Source organism: Plecotus auritus (assembly GCF_963455305.1).
Source record: "Plecotus auritus genome assembly, chromosome: X".
NCBI lineage: Eukaryota > Metazoa > Chordata > Mammalia > Chiroptera > Vespertilionidae > Plecotus > Plecotus auritus.
The window spans coordinates 23,608,151-23,627,373 of NC_137784.1; the positions used below are offsets into that span (position 1 = coordinate 23,608,151).

The 19,223-nt window shown below is 38.8% G+C and overlaps 2 protein-coding genes across 2 annotated transcripts in view; both read right to left on the reverse strand.

The window, feature by feature from the left end:
• DMD (dystrophin) overlaps positions 1 to 19,223 on the reverse strand; it is a 2,407,712-nt gene that overhangs the window by 294,525 nt on the left and 2,093,964 nt on the right.
• LOC308239732 (peptidyl-prolyl cis-trans isomerase NIMA-interacting 4-like) lies at positions 10,060 to 10,455 on the reverse strand (the record flags this gene model as incomplete). Its single annotated transcript, XM_080652543.1, has 1 exon — positions 10,060 to 10,455. The coding sequence occupies one exon, from the start codon at positions 10,453 to 10,455 to the stop codon at positions 10,060 to 10,062; it is 396 nt and encodes a 131-aa protein (XP_080508669.1).

A 19,223-nucleotide genomic window follows, 5' to 3' on the forward strand; every position in this document is an offset into this window, starting at 1 on the left:
TCTTGGCTGTGACTTTTTATTCTGATGACCAGAGAAAAGAATAGGATGTATGGAAATAAATTCATGATGAAGTACTTATTTTCAATTCTTGAAAAACCCTGAAATGTAGGATCCTGCTCCCTAGACATGCTGTTTTCCTTTAAAATATATTTTTATTGATTTCAGAGAGGAAGGGAGAGGGAGAGAGAGAGAGAAACATTGATGAGAGAGAAGCATCATTGATCAGCTGCCTCCTGCACACCCCACACTGGGGATCGAGCTCACAACCTGGGCATGTGCCTTGACTGGGAATCAAACTGTGACCATAGATTAACGCTCAACCACTGAATGAGGCACGTTGTTGTTTTTCAAGGGAATTACAACTGTAGAACAAGTCTAAATTGTGCTTCTTAATCCTGAGTATACTATGCTACTGCTGAAATAATATTAAAGGGAGAATCCATGAGTCAACCTGGCAATACCTATTGTTTCCTCTCCCTGTATAACTGAAACCATGGCCTGTTGCCCTTTTTGGTCCATAACCTGGAAAGCTCTGCTCTCATGGACATAGAAAAGGGTATATTTTACCGTCCACACAGAGAAGATTCTGTTACTGAAAAGCAAAGTCCAGCTGCAATTTAACTCAGAGCTAAGAAACCTTTGACCCAATGATTATGGGCCCACTTTTGTGTTGTATCTGTAAGGAAAAAAAGTGTTCTTTCTGTGGTGTTTGCAGAATATCTGTATCGGACAAACTGATAAAAACACGGGGGACTCAAAATAATATTCAAAAAGTCTTTTCTTAAAATTACAAACTTCAAAAGTCCCTTAAGAACACTCAGGTCTCAATGAGAAGAAAAAGCAGTTGATAAAACATAAGGCTTTCCAAACAATGTCCATTTCTCCTTAAAATTCCTACATGAAGGCTCACAGGTTTAGTGTATAGTTTGTTGGAAGCACAAACAAATCTATCTCAAGAGAGTTAATTCACCTCAAGACCAATTTATCCTCTGTTCATACATCCACTATTCATTTAGAAGCCCTGTTCAGATAAAGCACAGAGTCATTTTAATGGCAGAAGGGAGGAATGGCCAGGGAGTTATCATCAGTCATTTATGCCTGCACTGCTAACAACAGAATCCATAATGCTAGTGCTATGAAGAGCACCTTCACATCCTAGTTAGGATGTCTGTGGTTGTCATATTAGAAAGGCAGGCCTGGCTGGTGTGGCTCAATTGGTTGAGCACCATCCCGTGCACCAAGAGGTTGCCAGTTCAATTCTGGCCTGAGTTGCAGGCTTGGTCCCCAGTAGGGGGCATGCAGTAGGCAGCCACTTGATGTTTCTCATCGATGTTTCTATCTCTCTCTCTCCCTCTCCCTTCCTCTCTCTGTCAAGTCAACAAGAACATATTTTTAAAAAGGAAAGAAAGGCAAAGAGTTTTGGGAAAACATTTTGTTTCAGGAAATGTTTGAGTCAAATATCTATAGGGTTCTGCAACCGTCACTGTTCATGAACATGGACATATGTATGAATTTTTCAACTACTGTTAACATTCAATTATTATTTTGTGTTAGTTTCAGGTGTACAGCATAGTGGTTAGACCAGTGGTCGGCAAACCGCGGCTCGCGAGCCACATGCGGCTCGCCAGCCGCGGTTTGCTGCTCTGTTACTAATGAGTTTGCCGACCACTGGACTAAACTAAATGTTACTGTGTAGTTGGAAGCTATGAGGTAAAGGGTAGTATATGACAGTGGTCGGCAAACTCATTAGTTAACAGAGCGGCAAACCGCGGCTTGTGAGCCGCATGTGGCTCGCGAGCCGCGGTTTGCCAACTACTGGGTTAGACAATCATATACTTTACAAAGTGATACCCCTGATATTTCAAGTATCCACCTGGTACCCTACATAGTATCATTGCTTTTCATACTAAGAGGTGATGTTGAGGTTGGTTTTTCTGTCTGTATGAGGCTGAAAAATTTAGGATATTTTTAGTTTTTTTGGGGGGAAGAAAATACCTTCCTTTGGGTTCTGTGTTACTGTAATCATGACACCTTTAATGCTTTATTTCACTTAATTTATTTATATGACAGGAAGGTTTACCTCTGATAATTCTATGATTCCTGGGGACAGGAGTCTAACCCATCTCTGTATTTATAGAAATTCACATAATGCTTGGTACATAATGGATGCTTAATATTGTTTACTAAAATATCTTTATGATGGATGAATGGTTTCTTAGACTTGTGGTCTACCTGATCACAAAGAACCAATTTGTCTTTGATTCCAGTCTACAAACTAGTTGTATTGTCACAGTGGCTTCCAGCTGTCTTTAGTTCTGCAGCATTTTTGTAGGTTTCATTCTAGACACATATACTTAAGTGCACTGAGCTGCTTCCTTAAGGCAGTTCTATGTTCAGATCCACTTATGGTTGACATCTCACCTCACCTAATACCATCACCTTGGGAATACTGCTCTTCTCTGAATAATATCTTGGTTCTGAAGTTGAGTACAATGATTAGGACTAGCAGACTTGGGGACTCTCCGTGGGTAGTATTACTGGTGAGGCAGAATCCTTGGTTGACATAAAGTACATTTGTGGATTTGATGCTTACAAATCCAGCTGTGACACCCATGACAAGTTCAAGTCTTATACTCCGTAGAAAGCTAAAAATGGATATTGTTTCATCAATATTTGGTATGGTCTGAAATCCACAGACATGCTTTCTGTCAGTTTTTCAAAGATACATTGACCTTAAAGGGAGCTTATGAGAGGGATTCAGGAGAGGTGAATTCTAATCCAGATATCATATTAACTAGCTGCGTCATCTTAGCCTCTTTGGACCTGTATGTGAGAATGTTAGACTTGATATCCTCATGATTCCTCACTTAATTCTTTTAAATGTTATATAATCAACTTAGCCCTGCCTCAGGGACTTTTCATGTGCATTTCTATCTGGAATACAATTCCTCATGAACTTTCAGGTTTACTTCCATTTTAGGTCTCTGCTCAAATGTCATCTCCTCAGAGGAACCTTCCCTGACCACCTTATATAAAATGACAACTTCTTTCGTGTACAGCTTTCTTAGTCTCTTCCCTGCTTTATTTTTCTTCATCACATAATCAACTACATGAAATTGTATTACATACTGATTGTATACTTATCTGTCTTCCCTTGCTGCTTTAGTCTTAATACCTAAAACAGTGCTTAATACGCGTATCATAGGCTCTCAATAAACATTAATTGAATGACTAAATAAATATTTGAACTCCTACCTAAAAAGACTTTAGGGTTTCATAGGTATAATCTAGTTTATCACACTGTCTTAGTTCATTTGGACTGCTATAGCAAAATACCATAGACTGGGTAGCTTATTAGCAACATAAATTTATTTCTCACAGTTCTGGAAGCTAAGAAGTCAAGATAAAGATGCTGACAAATTCAGTGTCTAGTGAGGGCTATTTCTTGCTATCACCTCATATGTCAGAAAGGGGTAAAGAAGCTCTCTTTTATAAGAGCACACTAATCCTGTTCATGAGGGCTCCATCCTAATAACCTAATTATTTCCCAAAGCCCCACTTCTAAGTGACATCATGCTGGGGGTAGGATTTCAACATTTGAATTTGGGAAGGGGGCACAAACTTTTAGTCTATAGCACATACCAAGTTGGAAATAACATAATCATGAGATCACTGAGGCTACCCAGCCCAATCTTTCATTTGAAGACAGGAAAACTAAAGGCCAGAATGGTTAAGTGACTTGCTCAATGTCACTGAGCTAAGTATTAGCAGACTTTACTACCATTTGACTCCTGTGTCCATTACTACCATTTGACTCCTGTATCCATTACTTCTGTGGGTTAAAACAACATAATGTATACTACCAAATATATTAATGAATTTCAAAGGAAAAAACAACAACTTCACAGTAGAGAAAACCCACAGATAACATCACCAGCAATAAAAATGGACATCATGCACCTATTGATATTATGCACTGGAAAGAAGGCATCAGCTTTGTGTTATTATTCTCCCAAATCCCTAACCTCAGTGTAACTATTAGAAAACATCTGACAGTCCAAAACTGTGGGACATTATACAAAATAAATGACCAGTATTTTTCAAAAATGCCAAGCCCATGAAAGACAAGAAAGGTTAAGGAACAGATTTGAGGCGACATTACTATTAAATGCAATGTGGGATTCTGGATTGCATTCTGGCATAGAAAATGACACTAGTAAAAATAGTGGTGAAATATGAATAAAGCCCATAATTTTTAGTATGGTACCAATGTTAATTTCTTGGTTTTGAAAATTAGACTATAGTTATATAATATGTTAACATTAGGGGAAGCTGGGTAAATTGTGTATGGGAACTCTACTATGGTTGCAACTTTTCTGTAAATCTGAAATTATTTAAAAATAAAGTTAAAACAAAAAACAACAACACCAACATAGGGTGTGCTGACACTGGAAAAAATGCATATGCCCATCTCAAAGTACCTATAATGCATGTTTGTACTTAGACAATTCTAGAATGATGTTTTAGGACTTTAGATAGTACTTGGTATTTGACTTTAAAGAATGTTCCAATGATTAAAACAACCAACAGGTACAGAAAATGGTTGCCCCAATGCATTTTAGAAGAATTCAAGAGACTGAGAAGAAGATCACTACACAACATTCATTTCCTTTAATAAAAACACATGAGACCATTGAAAGATCAGAATTCCAGAATCCTAGTAGGAAATTCGTTTGCCTACCCAGGAAATATCTCCAAGAGGTTTTATGACAATTTCATTTTGAGTCTCTCCATATTGAAACTTGAGCTGTCCCAACTGACTTTATTCATTGTCACTGGGGAAGTGTAGCTGATTCAAGTAACAGGCATATTCTTACTTTAAACCATTTTATCCAACTGTACTAAGTGATTTAACAAGAGACTTATACTTGTTAGAATATATACTTCCTTATAAATAACAGGAGGTTTCTTAGTTTAGGAATGGCAGACAAATATAGTGTCCTCATACCATTATTTTACAATTTAATACCTATGGTAGATGCAAATAATCAGTCTGTGACACTGTTTTCTAGCCATTTTCAATCTGCTTCATGCTCTTTCACAATAGAGTACTCCAGGCAGCTGATACCAGTTGATAAGAGTTTACACATGAGATGAACAATATTTACCATTCTAGATACAGTGTGATAAGAAATGAGTTAAAATGTAAAACCCAGATTATAATTTCAGCTTTTCCATTTGTTAGCTCTGTGATTTCAGTGAGTTTTAAAAAATCATTTTAACACAATACAATATACAGATGATGCATTATAGAATTGTATACCCGAAACCTACATAATTTTATTAACCTATGTAACCCTAATAAATTCAATATAAATAAATAAAAATTAAATAAATAATTTCTGTGCCTTCATTTCCTTATCTGTAAAATGGGAATCCTAGTACATGTCTACCTCACATAGTTATGATGAGGGTTAAATAGAATAGCACATGTAAAGATGATTTGTAAAGCATAGAATTGATATCAATGACAGGCTATCTTATTAGGATAGTCAACAAAATCAACCATAGAAATGCATTTCTCCAACTCACTTTAATAATCTTCTGTTTTCCTACCATCCACTCAGTCTTCAAACTCGTAACTCTTACTCCCCTGTCTGACAGAATGGGGACTAGAGTGTGAGTGAGTCCTTATTCAGCTAACATATCCTGGAGCTGGCAAGCATGAGCTCTAGTGCTGTTCGACAGCAAGGACTATGGCAGCAGAGACAGTGAAATATTCCCTACCTCATTTGTTCAAACCTGAGATAATCCACAAATAGATGTACATGATTTTAGAAATGACTGCTTTATGATGAAGCATCAGTAGATAATCCCAGATAATTTGGGAGAAATCAGGACCCTTAGCTGGATTGCAGTAAAGTTGTCATTTAAAATGATAACAAGCCAGTCAGAGAAAGATAAGTATCACATGATCTCACTCATTTGTGGAATATAATAAACAACATAAACTGATGAACAAAAACAGATCCAGAGACAGAAACATCGATCAGACCATCAAACCTCGGAGGGAAGGTAGGGGAGGGTGGGGGTAAGGGGGAGAGATCAACCAAAGGACTTGTATGCATGCATATGGGCCTAACCAATGGACACAGACGACAGGGGGGTGAGGGCATGAGGGGGGGTTTGGGGGGGTAATGGGGGAATAAGGATACATATGTAACACCTTAATCAATAAAGAAATTAAAAAAATGATAACAAATCCTAGACACCAAGCCATCCATCACTCACACATTTATTCATGCCTGTGGCTTTGGAAATGTCATATTCTTCCAATTTTGTTCTTCCTTCTCCTCTCCCACTTCTGACTTCTTTTTCTTGGAGTTCATCAGTTTGGTCCTAGGCCCTCTACCTTTTTCTCTTTACATGTGAGATGATTTTCATTCTCAATACTCTAAATTCCACCTGCATCTTCCTCATTTACACCTTTAGTTTGGTTTCTCTTTTGAGCTACAACTGTGTTTGACTTCTCCACTTGATGTCTCAAACTGAGCATGTCTAAAACAGAACTCTTGAACTTCCCCAAACCTGCTCCTTCCTTAATATTTATTACCTCAGTAAACACTACAACAAATTGTTCAAACAAAAGACCTGGGGATTATCCTTAATCCCTTATGACTGACATTTAATCCATTATCAAGCCATGTGGATTTTACCTCCAAAACACATCTTAAATCTCTTCAGTTCTATTTCCAAAGCCATCTTAGTCCCAGCCGCCATTTTCTTTCATCAAGACAACTGCAAGTGGCTCTTAACTGGTCTCCTTGAATCCATTCTTGCTACCTTCAATACCTCCTCTAGAAAGAAGGTACATCATATCACATTATGGTTTACAGGTACATCAGCTCAGGTGTATTTTGCAGGTATGTTAGATCATATGACTTCTGTACTTACCCATAAAATAAACCCTCCAGTCTTGTCCTATACCACTGCGTTTTGGTCATTACCTTCTAGACACACTTGCCTACTAGCCTTGTAAACACTATTTATTCCCTTCATCTTTGTGTGACTCACTTGACCTTCAGGTCTCAGCTTAAATATCTCCTTTTCTGGATTGGCTCAGTGGATAGAGTGTCAGCCTGCAGACTGAAGGGTCCTAGGTTCAATTCTGGTCAAGGGCATGTACCTTGGTTGCAGGCACATCCCCAGTAGGGGGTGTGCAGGAGGCAGCTGATCGATGTTCTCTCTCATCAATGTTTCTAGCTCTCTATCCCTCTCCCTTCCTCTTTGTAAAAAATCAATAAAATATATTTTTAAAAAAATCTCCTTTTCAGATAAGCCTTCCTAAACCATTAAAAAGTTGCCACTATCTTTCTCTCAAAGCAGTCTATTCCTAGCCTTCATAATATTTCTGACTATTTGTAATTATATAATAACATTAATATTTGTATTGACCATCTTACCTATCAGATTGCAAGTTTCTTGAGGCATTCAGAAATATTTCTTATCTCCTACTTTGTGCCAGGCAATGTATGAGGTGCTGGAACTACAAAAAATACATAAGGAAAGTTCCCCAAACTAAAGCTACACATTTAGTAAGAAAGACTGAGTTTACAAATAGAGTGGCAAACACTGTTGGTTGCCTCATCAACAGCTATTCTACTCCCACTTTTCCCCTAGTGAGTGTATTTATTTATTTATTTATTTATTTATTTTTATTAAATGTATTGGGGTGACATTGATCAACATGAACGTATAGGTTTCAGGTGTGGGTTTCTATGTTACTGATCTGTGTATTGCACTGTGTGCCCACCAAAGTCAAATTTTCTCCTGTCACCATATATTAGGACCCCATTTTCCCCTACCTCCTTCACTCTGGGAACCACTACACTGTTGTTTGTAAAAAAAAAAGTTAAAACATGCCAGATAGTCAATTACTTAGTTTCCTTTGTAGGTAGATATAGTTATGCGATCCAGTTCTGTACAAAGATATGTTAGAGAAGTCAGCTGGGGCTTCTGAAATGTGAAGAGAGCTGCCACTCTCCCATTTCTTTTACTTTTTAATTGATCTTTATTGTTGAAAGTATTACAGATGTCCCATTTTGGTCCCCATTGACCCCTTCTAGTCTGCACTCACCCCCCACCCCAGGCCTTCACCACACTATTTGTCTGTGTCCATGGGTTATGCATATATGCATATAAGTTCTTTGGTTGATCTCTTCCCACCACACCTACTCTCTCCCGCCTTATCTCTGAGATTCGACAGTCTATTCCATGCTTCTATGACTCTGGATCTATTTTGTTCATCAGTTTATTTGTTAATTAGATTCCACATATGAGTGAGATCATGTAATACTTGTCTTACTCTGACTAGCTTATTTCACTTAGCATGATACTCTCCAGGTCCCTCCATGCTGTCTCAAAGGGTAAAAGATGAGACCTTCATTTTTATAGCTGCATAGTATTCCACAGTGTAAATGTACCACAGCTTTTTATCCACTCATTTACTGATGGGTACTTGGGCTTTTTCTAAATATTAGCTATTGTAAATAGCTCTGCTATGAACCTAGAGGTGCATATATTCTTTCTGATTGGCATTTCCAGGTTCTTAGGATATATTCCTAGAAGTGAGATCACTGTATCAAATGGCAGTTCCATATTTAATTTTTTGAAGAAACTCCATACTGTTTTACATAGTGGCTGCACCAATCTGTATCTCCCCCAGCAGTGCATAGGATTCCTTTTTCTCCACATCCTTGCCACCACTTGCACTATTTACAATAGCTAAGATTCTGCTCTTTCTGGTATTCCTATAACACGAACATTGTTACATTTCATGTTGTCCCAAAGCTCCCTTAAACTCTCCTCCTGCTTTTTAATTTTTTTTCCATTTGATGCTCTGAATGGGTGGGTTTTTCTACCTTGTCTTCTTTTAAAAAAATATTTTTATTGATTTCAGAGAAGAAGGGAGGAGAGAGAGATAGAAACATCAATGATGAGAGAGAATCATTGATTAGCTGCATCCTGCATGCCCCACACTGGGGATGGAGCCTGGAATCAAACCTGGGACTTTTCAGTCCACAGGCTGACACTCTATCCATTGAGCCAAACCAGCTAGGGCTCTACCTTGTCTTCTAACTCGCTGGTTTGGTCCTCAGCTTCTTCTAATCCACTATTGAAAACTTCCAAGGTGTTCCTTATTGCAGCTATATCATTCTTCATTTCCTCTTGATTCTTATCCGTGTTGGTATATTTCTCATTCACTTCCTTGTAATTCTCATTAAGTTGCTTTTATTTCTCACTGAATTGTTTGAGCATCCTTATAACCATTACTCTGAATTCTTTATCTCACCAATTAATTGCCTCCATTTTATTTAGTTCCTTTTCTGGCGATTCCTTCTTTTCCTTCCTTTGGGGATTGTTTCTTTGTCTCCCCATTTTTGCTGTCTCATTGTATTTATTTCTATGTCTTAGGTCAAACTGCTATGCCCAGCTTTTTTGGAGGTGGTCCTATATAGTCAGTGTTTTGTAGGACCCAGTGGTGCAGTCTCTTAGATCTCCTGGGCTGGGTGTTTCAGGAAAGCCTTCTACTTGAGTTATTTGGGTTATCCTGTTGTAGTTGGGGCTCGAATGTTATTGTCCCATTCATGGATGGAGTCTCCTCAAGGTTGTCTGACTATGTGCCTCTCTCCCCCAACCTCATTGTGCAAACTGTTGTGGATGTTCTGCTTGCTGTTCCAGGTGATCCACTGATCTACTGATCCACCATGTGTGTCTGTCTCCACAGGTCTTGGCCACAAGCAAGAGGGATCAATCTGCCCTCTAAAGTAGGCTTGTTAGTCACATGAGGCTCAGGGCTGGTTTAGCAAAGTTCCCCTGGTTCCCTGGACTTTGCCTCTGCCCACCTTTGCCTGTCAGCCAGCTGTCAATCTTAATTACTCAAAAGTCTGTTTCTGACAAGGCTTTAGGAGGGTGAGGTGCTGTTTAGCTGTCAGAGAATATGGTAGGTGTGTTTTCCTGCCCAACTTGATTATTATTTTTTTTCTGTTCCATACAATTTTATTTTCTGCCTTCAACCATAATAATATGGTATCCAAATTTTGTCTTAACTGGAGGATCTGTAAACACAGGCTTGTCTAGCCTACTTACAGGCAATGCAAATGCTGATTCTTGAAATGGTCCCACCATGGACCCTCTGGTCATCCAACCCAAGTCGCTCCCTTGCCTGGCTTTATCTTCACTATATTGTGTGGCCACTTCATTGAATCTCATTCCAGACTTTAACTTTTCCAAGGCTTCCATGATTTTTCCATGTTTTTCACATAAAATGTGTCTGACCTTTACTGCATTGCCACCATCTTTGGGACCCTGAGACTTCTTGTCAGAACTATCACTCCCAGATGCTGCTCCTCCTTTTCCACCCTTTCCAGAACTGCTTTTTCCTTTGGGAGGCATTTAGGAAATTTGATGTTGATTGAACTCTCAACTGTACTGGTTGCCCCACAAAGCCCCTTCAGGTCCTCCCCACTTGATTATTGATGTCCTGTTTGTGGGAAGGATCTCCCCTCCGACTTGCTTCCAGTGAGGTTGGGGCTCACTGGATTTTGCTCTGATGTTGTTGAATCTGGTCCCTTGGTATACACAGTATATCTTAGGTCTCCTGGAAGCTGCTCTAGTGCAGGTGAATGTGAGTCTTCTCTTTCTGGCCCTGGGCAACCAGATTGAGATCTGAGAGGTTGAAGTTCCTAATAGTCCAGTGGTCAGGGACTTCTTAGCCCAGAGGCTTGGTCTGTCTTGAGTCTCACACCTTGTTTGTCCCTGTTCTCAGTTGTATTCCCTTCCCCCACAGATCTGGTCCCTCAGGTGTCAGCTGCAGATGCTCAGGGTCAGCAGGGGTGTGCAAACAGTTCCTCTGGTGTGCAACTCAATGTGCAGTGGGGTCGCTTGTGAGTTTCCGCTGGCATGTGGCTCACTGCCCATGTCCAGGGTGGCATGCTTCTAGCTGCCACTACTCCCCGCTTCAAGATGGTGTGGTTTCTGTGCCAGAGCCATGCCCACCCAGGGAGTGCTCGTAGTGGTAGCAGGGGCTCTTTGTCCTGGAGAGCCTGCTCTGCCAGCCCCTGAGACTCCTGCGAGATCTAACTGTCTCTCCCTCACACACACACCCACAATGCACATCTGCACATTCCCTTCTCACTCTCTCACTCCATTATTCACTCACACTCTCTCCCCCACAATACTGGCAGTCATTTTATGACTATGAGCTGCAAGCCCAAGGACCAAAGTCAAAGGCTAAAGTAGCTGAATTGAAAAATGGAAAGAAACTGGGTCCTTAATGATACTATGGGGCTATTGAACCAACTCTGGAAACATTTCTCCTAAATTCTTATTATATGAGAAAAATTAACATCTATTATTTAAGTTTTCATTACATATTTTGTTACTAGAAGTTAAAAGCCTACAAACTGATGAAAGTGTCCCTGCTGTTACAACAACATGGCCAGTGAAAGTCTCCCAATACTACAGATACCCTTGACCCTGGGGTCAACATGGAGTCTCCTAACCCCACATCTGGGTCCTCTAGGAATCTTTATTATTATGGAAGTGTGAATTGTGTGTGCTGGAGAAAAAGGACAAAAAAAAATCAGCCCTCAATTGAAACTTGAAGATTAAACTATAAGATGGCTGTATGTAATACTCTACTATTAGGCTCCTGAAATCTAGGTTTTATGGTTTAGTGATGTTTTCATTATTTCAAAGACTCAAACTTTGTTTCCTCAGAGGCTTCACAAAAGTCTCCATAGAAACAGATAGAGAATGAAAGTCACACAAAGAATAGAAAAGGAAAAAGCAAAGGAAAATGTGCAGTGAACTCCTCATTAATGAAAGATGTAAAAGGTGAGTGGAAAATGTTAAGAAATTATAAAAATGTTAGCAAAGTCTTCTGCAAGGAAGAGGTCTATGAGCCAAAATATTGATGTAACAAGGTGACCCCTCTTTCAGCCATATCCTATTGTCATTGCCATATAATATTTATTTGAAATTTCAATGTGGAAAAGCAAGTGCATTCCCTCAAAAAATTAGATGGCATTTAAAATCAATATATCAAAAAAATCAATATATCTAATCAATATATCTATATGATTCTATTTAAAATATTCTTTCTTAATAAAATAAAATATTCTTTCTTAAAAATCAAATCTTCACTTTTACAAAAAATCAAATGTTCCATAGGATGGTATGGTGAGCAAAGCATTCACTTATCAAGAGAATACATCATATTATTATTATTACCAGTGACCCAGCGTGTGAAAGCGTGCAAGACCCAGACCCACGGGAAATCACATGAGACTTGGGACCCCAGACCCCGCCACGCTGTGGGACTCCCCCAAGTCCTGCTGTACCGCGAGACCAGAGTCAACCAGCCGTGGGCAAACTATGGCCTACGGGCCGGATCCGGCTGTTCTATCCGGTTCTCTTGCTCTCCCCTCCGCTCCTTTACTTTGAATTTATATTAGTTCACACAAACACTCCATCCATGCTTTTGTTCTGGCCCTCTGGTCCAGTTTAAGAACCCATTGTGGCCCTCGAGTCAAAAAGTTTGCCCACCCCTGGGACTCAAGCCCCTGCCCACCCGCGTGCACCTTGCTGCACACACAGCTTCCTGGTGACCGGTCTTTGGTTGTTACGGCATTAGGGCCACTGGGTTTTTATAATATAGTTTACCAAAAAGTACCATTTACTGAATACTGATTACACACCATGTACTCAACTATATAATTTATATACATTATCTCATTTAAGTCTCAGACAACTCTGAGTGAGTGCTATTATTATTCCCATTGAATAGATGAAGAAATCAAAGTACAGAGAAAAAGTAATTTGTCAGTAAGCTGTGGAGTTTCAATTTAAGCCAAACACAAATGACTCCCAAGTTTCAAAAGTAGCTTAAAAATAGAAAGAAATCAATGAATAAAGTAGGGTCCCTATCTGGCTATAAAGGGATCCTCAACTTATGTATGTTAAGCACTGTCACTGTTATCCAAATCACTCTTCACACAGAGCCTTATGAGTAGATGATGCATACAAAGAAATTGAGGTTTTAAGATAAATCCAGCTAGTTATGGCAGAGCCAGAACTTGAACTCCTTTTAAAAAAAGGCTATACTAATGTTTGCTAATTCTTGCTATTAGTAATATTACAATGGTCTTTTTTATGCTATATGATACCCACTTTAAGAAGATAAGATTATCACATTTGCATGCAATTTAAGAAAGAGGAAGTTATTTGAAAAAAGCTTGAGATATGCAGATGATGATATAAGAATCTCTGTGTGCCCTGGCTGGTTTGGCTCAGTGGATAGAGTGTTGGCCTGCGGACTGAAGGGTCCCGGGTTTGATTCAGGTCAAGGGCACATGCCTGGTTTGCGGGCTTAATCCCCACTAGGGGGCATGCAGGAGGCAGCCAATCAATGATTCTCTCTCATCATTGATGTCTCTGTCTCTCCCTCTCCCTTCCTCTCTGAAATCAATAAAATATATAGTAAAAAAAAGAATCTCTGTGTGACTGGAGCACTGATGAAAAGGTTTATGTGATGCCGAAACCGGTTTGGCTCGGTGGATAGAGCATCGGCCTGCGGACTGAAGGGTCCCGGGTTCGATTCCGGTCAAGGGCATGTACCTTGGTTGCGGGCACATCCCCAGTGGGAGGTGTGCAGGAGGCAGCTGATCGATGTTTCTCTCTCATCAATGTTTCTAGCTCTCTGTCCCTCTCCCTTCCTCTCTGTAAAATATCAATAAAATATATTTAAAAAAAAAAAAGAAAAGGTTTATGTGCACCTGAATCTGCCCTTTAGGTTTGATATCTCTTTGGAGAAAAAGCTTGTACAATATGATTCTGGTTAGCGAGACATCTAACATTCATTCTGGTACAATTGATAGCATTTAAAATTCATTTATCAGATAATAAATTCAGGTTTTAAAAGTATTTTAAATTTTAAAAGCTGGGATAAATAAGACACTTTTAAAATGAGTACTTTTTTAAATCTAAAATTAAATTGGTGTCCCTTTTCTTCACTTTAAATATAGATTTTTGATGACCTCAAAAGGATCACAGTGAATGTCTATGATTTAGTGTTTCGTCATTAAGTAAGAGAAACAGAGCAACAGAGAGAAAAAGAGACAGAGAGCACAAGTACACACCTAATCATGGTGAGGGGAACATATGTAGTTTCTGCACACCCAGTATTCTATCCTTCTGCCAACTGATGGTCTTTCTTTCCTTTGGAGATTTCCTCCCCCATGTCCCTTGCAGTTCTAATAGAGCTGTCAATCATAGTGCCCCTTTGCCTTCCTCAATTCCCCCAAGGGATGGGTTCAAGGACCCAAACTAGACTATTAACCCTCTGCCACCAAGGAGACTGACAGAGGAGGAAATGATACAAGGTTGGAAAGAGTTTGGAGCTGAGTATTGTACAGACAATTAAAAACAAAATGCATATACATTGTGAATGTAATTAACACCACCTAATTGTACACTCAAAAATGGTTAAAATTTTATGCCAAATTTTATGTTGTATATATGTTATCATAATAAAAAAGTTTGTCCCCCTCCAAAAAATAATAAAATAAAAACAAGAGACATGTGTTCTTGCTAATTCATATTCTATTCTAAGACTTAGTTCTTAATCACTTCATTTCTATGTATGCCTTTTATATAAGTAGCCCCAGCCCCCGATCCCCTTTGTTTTCCCTGACTTGAGTTAGCCAGTTAGTTGCTGATGTTTGCAACCAAAGACTGGCAGACACTTGCTGGTTAACTTCCTCAATTCCCACCTAGCCATCTTTCCATTGCCATCGACATGTGACATAGTTGCAAGGACATATAAGTGGAAGTATTCTGGGGAAGGTTTCTGGAAAATCTTTGGCTTCATGATAAAATGCTGATCTACCCTTTTTGCCCTGTGGAAATGGTGGCTGGTGATCATGAGATGATAGGCAGAAAGAAAAGCCAGTAGGAACTGTAAAGATGCCAGTCCTGACACTGTTGAGCCTATAGCACCTCACTTCCAGGTATCTTAATATTGGAGACAAATAGTGCTCTTCTTCATTTAAGCCACTATAGTAGTTTTTATGTTTCTTGAAACCCCTGTAATCTTAACTGATACAAACTCCAGATAATCGGGCTATGAAAAAAAATAAACAAAACATTCTAAACATTGAGAATTTAAGGGAATGGGATTTAGGAGGAAGAGAAGAGATCATCAGATGAAGTGAGGCATATCTCTTAGTATCTGACTTCTGTCCTTTTCCTATTGTTGTTGTTTAGTCTTGGATTGCAGTAAACGTTGGAGTTGATGCTAATGACGACGTGAAGGGTGTTGCCCCCTGATATAAGGCATGCTCTTATAAAGGGCTCTTGGCTTCCAAAGATGGGGATTATATGTGTGCACTTGCACTGAGGAGGATAAAGATGAACTTCACTCAGAAGTTAATTCTACTTAGATAAAGGAAATCCCAGGGGTTTTTGTCTGTCCATAATGTGGTATTAAAAGAAAATGCTATTCTGTCAGTGAATTTTTCGTTTGTTTTCAATCCTGGATTGCAGGCAAGACTCACAAATTCTCCTCAGAGATTGAGAAAGGTCAATAAAAGAAATGTTGTTTTCCTCTTTTCATTAACTGATTCAATAACTCATGGCTATACCTAGAGCTGCACATGCAATTCTAAAGAAAATCATTCAAGGGTTGCATGATTTCCTGAGGTGACCTCCAGGGTGCTGAAAAGTTAGAAAATGCCAAGTCTAATGTAACCAATAAAATAAGGCATCGTGTTAGGCACTTTGACAGTTTTGGGATGAGTGACAATTCAGCCAAGGGGTACAGTCCCTGGGAGAAGCAGGTAATGCATGTTTATGTGGCTCTCTCTTGATGAGTCTTCCTGAGAGAATAAACTAGATTTAGGGCTTATCCTATGAAAATTGTTATTTCTCCCCAGTTAACTCACTTGCATAATTTCAGGCCTTTAGGTCTGATGAGGCTACTTTATTTGCAAATGTAGACTATGTTAATGACTGTTTTCTCTAGCTAAGGGCAGTTGACTAGATTTAGGAGGTCACTGGCTATTAGCATTTGATCTCCTTGCTGATGCTAGAAAGATGAGTTAGGGGTGTGTTGGCTCCATCATATTTTAATTTAGTCTCATTAGATGAGAGACTCCAATGTGTCTCAAGGACGACTCAAAATTTCAGATGGGAGATGTCTGCCTTTGCCCTGAGTCCAGTACTACACACAGTGGGAAAACCCACTGATAAAACAATTTTCAAAGGAACGTGTTTTCAATTCCCAATCTCAGGGAGAATGAGATCGGGCATGAGTGATCATTTATGGTGATTGAATTGCTTTTTGACAAGGAAGCCTCGCTTGCTTGTGGACTTTATGGATGCGCTCTCAAAAATGGGCCTGTTAATCTCTTTAACTGTTGCATCTTTCCTAGATTCCATTGTCTCCTTTGTAAATGCTGTAAAATTGAAAAATGTAGTTTAAGCAAAATGCAAATGTGATTCTGTTTTAGGAGGAGGCAGTAAGCTATCTGCAACAGCCTTGGATGGAGAGAAAGAGAGAGAACAGGATGGCTCCTTTAGAATCATAACATAGGAAATAAGCAAAATCATGAGGCTGACATGGGGGAATGGCAAGGATAATTAGTGAGAAATCCCCAAGGGAAATGTGTAATCTGGGGACACGCATACGAACAACTAGATCCAGCTATCCATCCTACCTGAGCAAAGTTTCCTTCTCTTATTTCAGGCTCAGGAATCTGGGGTTTATTTTATGAATGCAGAAAGCAGGCCCCCTTGTTATGGCAGTTGCCATAACAAATGTATGAACAAAGTAATGGGTAAACACATAAAAGTGAGCAATTGACTTTGCCTAGAGGAGAGGCAAAAGCATCCATAGAAACATTTTGTAATTTGAGTTATATACTGAGAATAATGAAAAATATAGCTAATATTGAGTACTTATCATACAGTGAACATAGTATATACTGTACTATGCACATGAGAGTTATATGTTTTATCTCCCTTAATCCTTACTGCAACCATATGAGAAAAGTACTGTTATATTATTATCCCCATTTTAATTATGAGGAAACTGAGTCACAGAATATAATCTGCTTGAGGTCACAAAGCTGGTGACAAAAGTGAAATTTGAACCCAGAGTTAGTGAGCTAAGCCACTAAAAGTTACTGCCTCAGATAAATGAAGGAAGAATAGAAATTTACAGGTTCAGAACGACTGTCCAGGTACAGGAAGAGTATGTGCAAAGACACGAAGCAGCAGAAAGAAATGGTGAGAGGGTCAGAGGTCGAAGAGCAGACAAGGGGTGGGGGTGCAGGGAAGAAGGAATGTAATATGGGGTAAGAGAGGTAGATTGAAGCCACATCTTGACAGATTGTGGATACTGACCTAGAGAGGAAGAACAGTTATAGCTATGGAAGATTTCTTTTTTTAACATGGGGGTAGGGGGTGGGTACCAGGATTAGATCTGTGGTTTAGCAAAATAACTAGTAATGATGGTAAGGATAGACAGGAGTATGGGGGCAGGGAGGCTAAGCAATAAAAGGTCTAATAATTAATAACCACAGAGAGAGGGGTAGAGGGTTAAAGAAGAAGATCTGGATTTGAGTGAATTTTTCAAAAGTGAAAGTCAATTAACAGGGTTTGATGGCTAAGTAAAAATGGAAGGTGATGGAGAAGAAGAATCAAATATGACCCCAAATTTCCTAATGTGATGTCATTAGTAGAAAATATAAAGTGCAAATGTATATGCAAAATGAAAAACAGGTTTGATTGTGATATGGTATGTAGGAAACAATATAATTTCCATTGGTCAGGCCATAACTGGAATATTATGATCAGTTCTGGATAGCTCATATTGAAAGGGACCATTGCTAATTCTTTCAGAGAAAGGCCAAGAGGAATGTAAAACTCTACAGCAGTTATTATGAGGAATAACAGAGGGACTGGAGCATTCAATTCAATTGAGTAATTTTACAAAAGCCTTTTTTAAGAGTGTACACTCTGAACTCAAGTCTTAACACTGTGGCATATAACAATGATGGAAGAACCTAGCTTTTCTTAGCTTTACAACTTAGCAGGACAATAAACAAACAAACAAATAACACACCAAGTTGTTCATATTAGCACAAAAATGCATAGCCCATGGACACGGGAAATAGGGCGGTGAAGACCTGAGGGTGGGTGCGTAGGGGCTGGAAGGATGGGGATAAAGGGGGGTAAATGGGAGACATCTGTAATGCTATCAACAATAAAAATATACATGAAAAAGAGGATACTTGGAGAGGATAATTTAACAACAAATATTTGAAGACATAGAAAAGTGACAATTCTCTTTGGCTCCAGTGGGCAGCAATGGATCAATACATAGAAATTTCAGGAAAGTCAATCTCCATTTAATATAAAGACTTTGAAACAATCAGAGCTGTTCTCTGAGAAAGGTGATTTTTATCATAAATAACTGCACTTAAACTGATTTTAGAAGATAGGGATTTTAGAGAGAGGAGTCCTGCCTCAGGAGCAAGATGAATGATTCCTAAACTCTTTTCAATTCTAAAATTACATGGCAGAAGCATGGTGTAGATCATACTACTTGAAAACAGGGGATCTGGTTTCAGGTATTAGAAGTCATGATTTTTCTGGCCATCAGTTTCCATCTTTATAAATGAATTTAGATTAGTTATTTTTAAGGTTTCCTGTTGCTTTTAAAAACCTCAATGATTTTAATAAGGATTGCTTGATATTGTTGGAAATACTGAATGTCAGAGTGTGGAATATTTATTTAATATTATAAGAAAAGAAAAAACTTTGCTCCAAAAATTTAAAGTCAGTCACCCTTAGAGCTGTACTTACAAAATATCTGGCAAGCATGAGTAGACATAATAATGTCAGTTAACATTTATTAAGTACTAATTCAGCAACTGTGCTAATGACTTTATGTAAATGACCCCATTGAATTCTCATAACAACTCTATAACATAGATACTATTCACAAGGAATCCAAGACTGGGAGAAGTTGAATAATTTGCTCAAGGTCATACAACTTGTAGGTGGTAGAAATACCCTGGTAGTCTGAATCTAGAACAGAGATTGACAAACTTTTCTGTGAAGGACCAGAAAGTAAATAGGTTTTTTTTAAAAAAAAA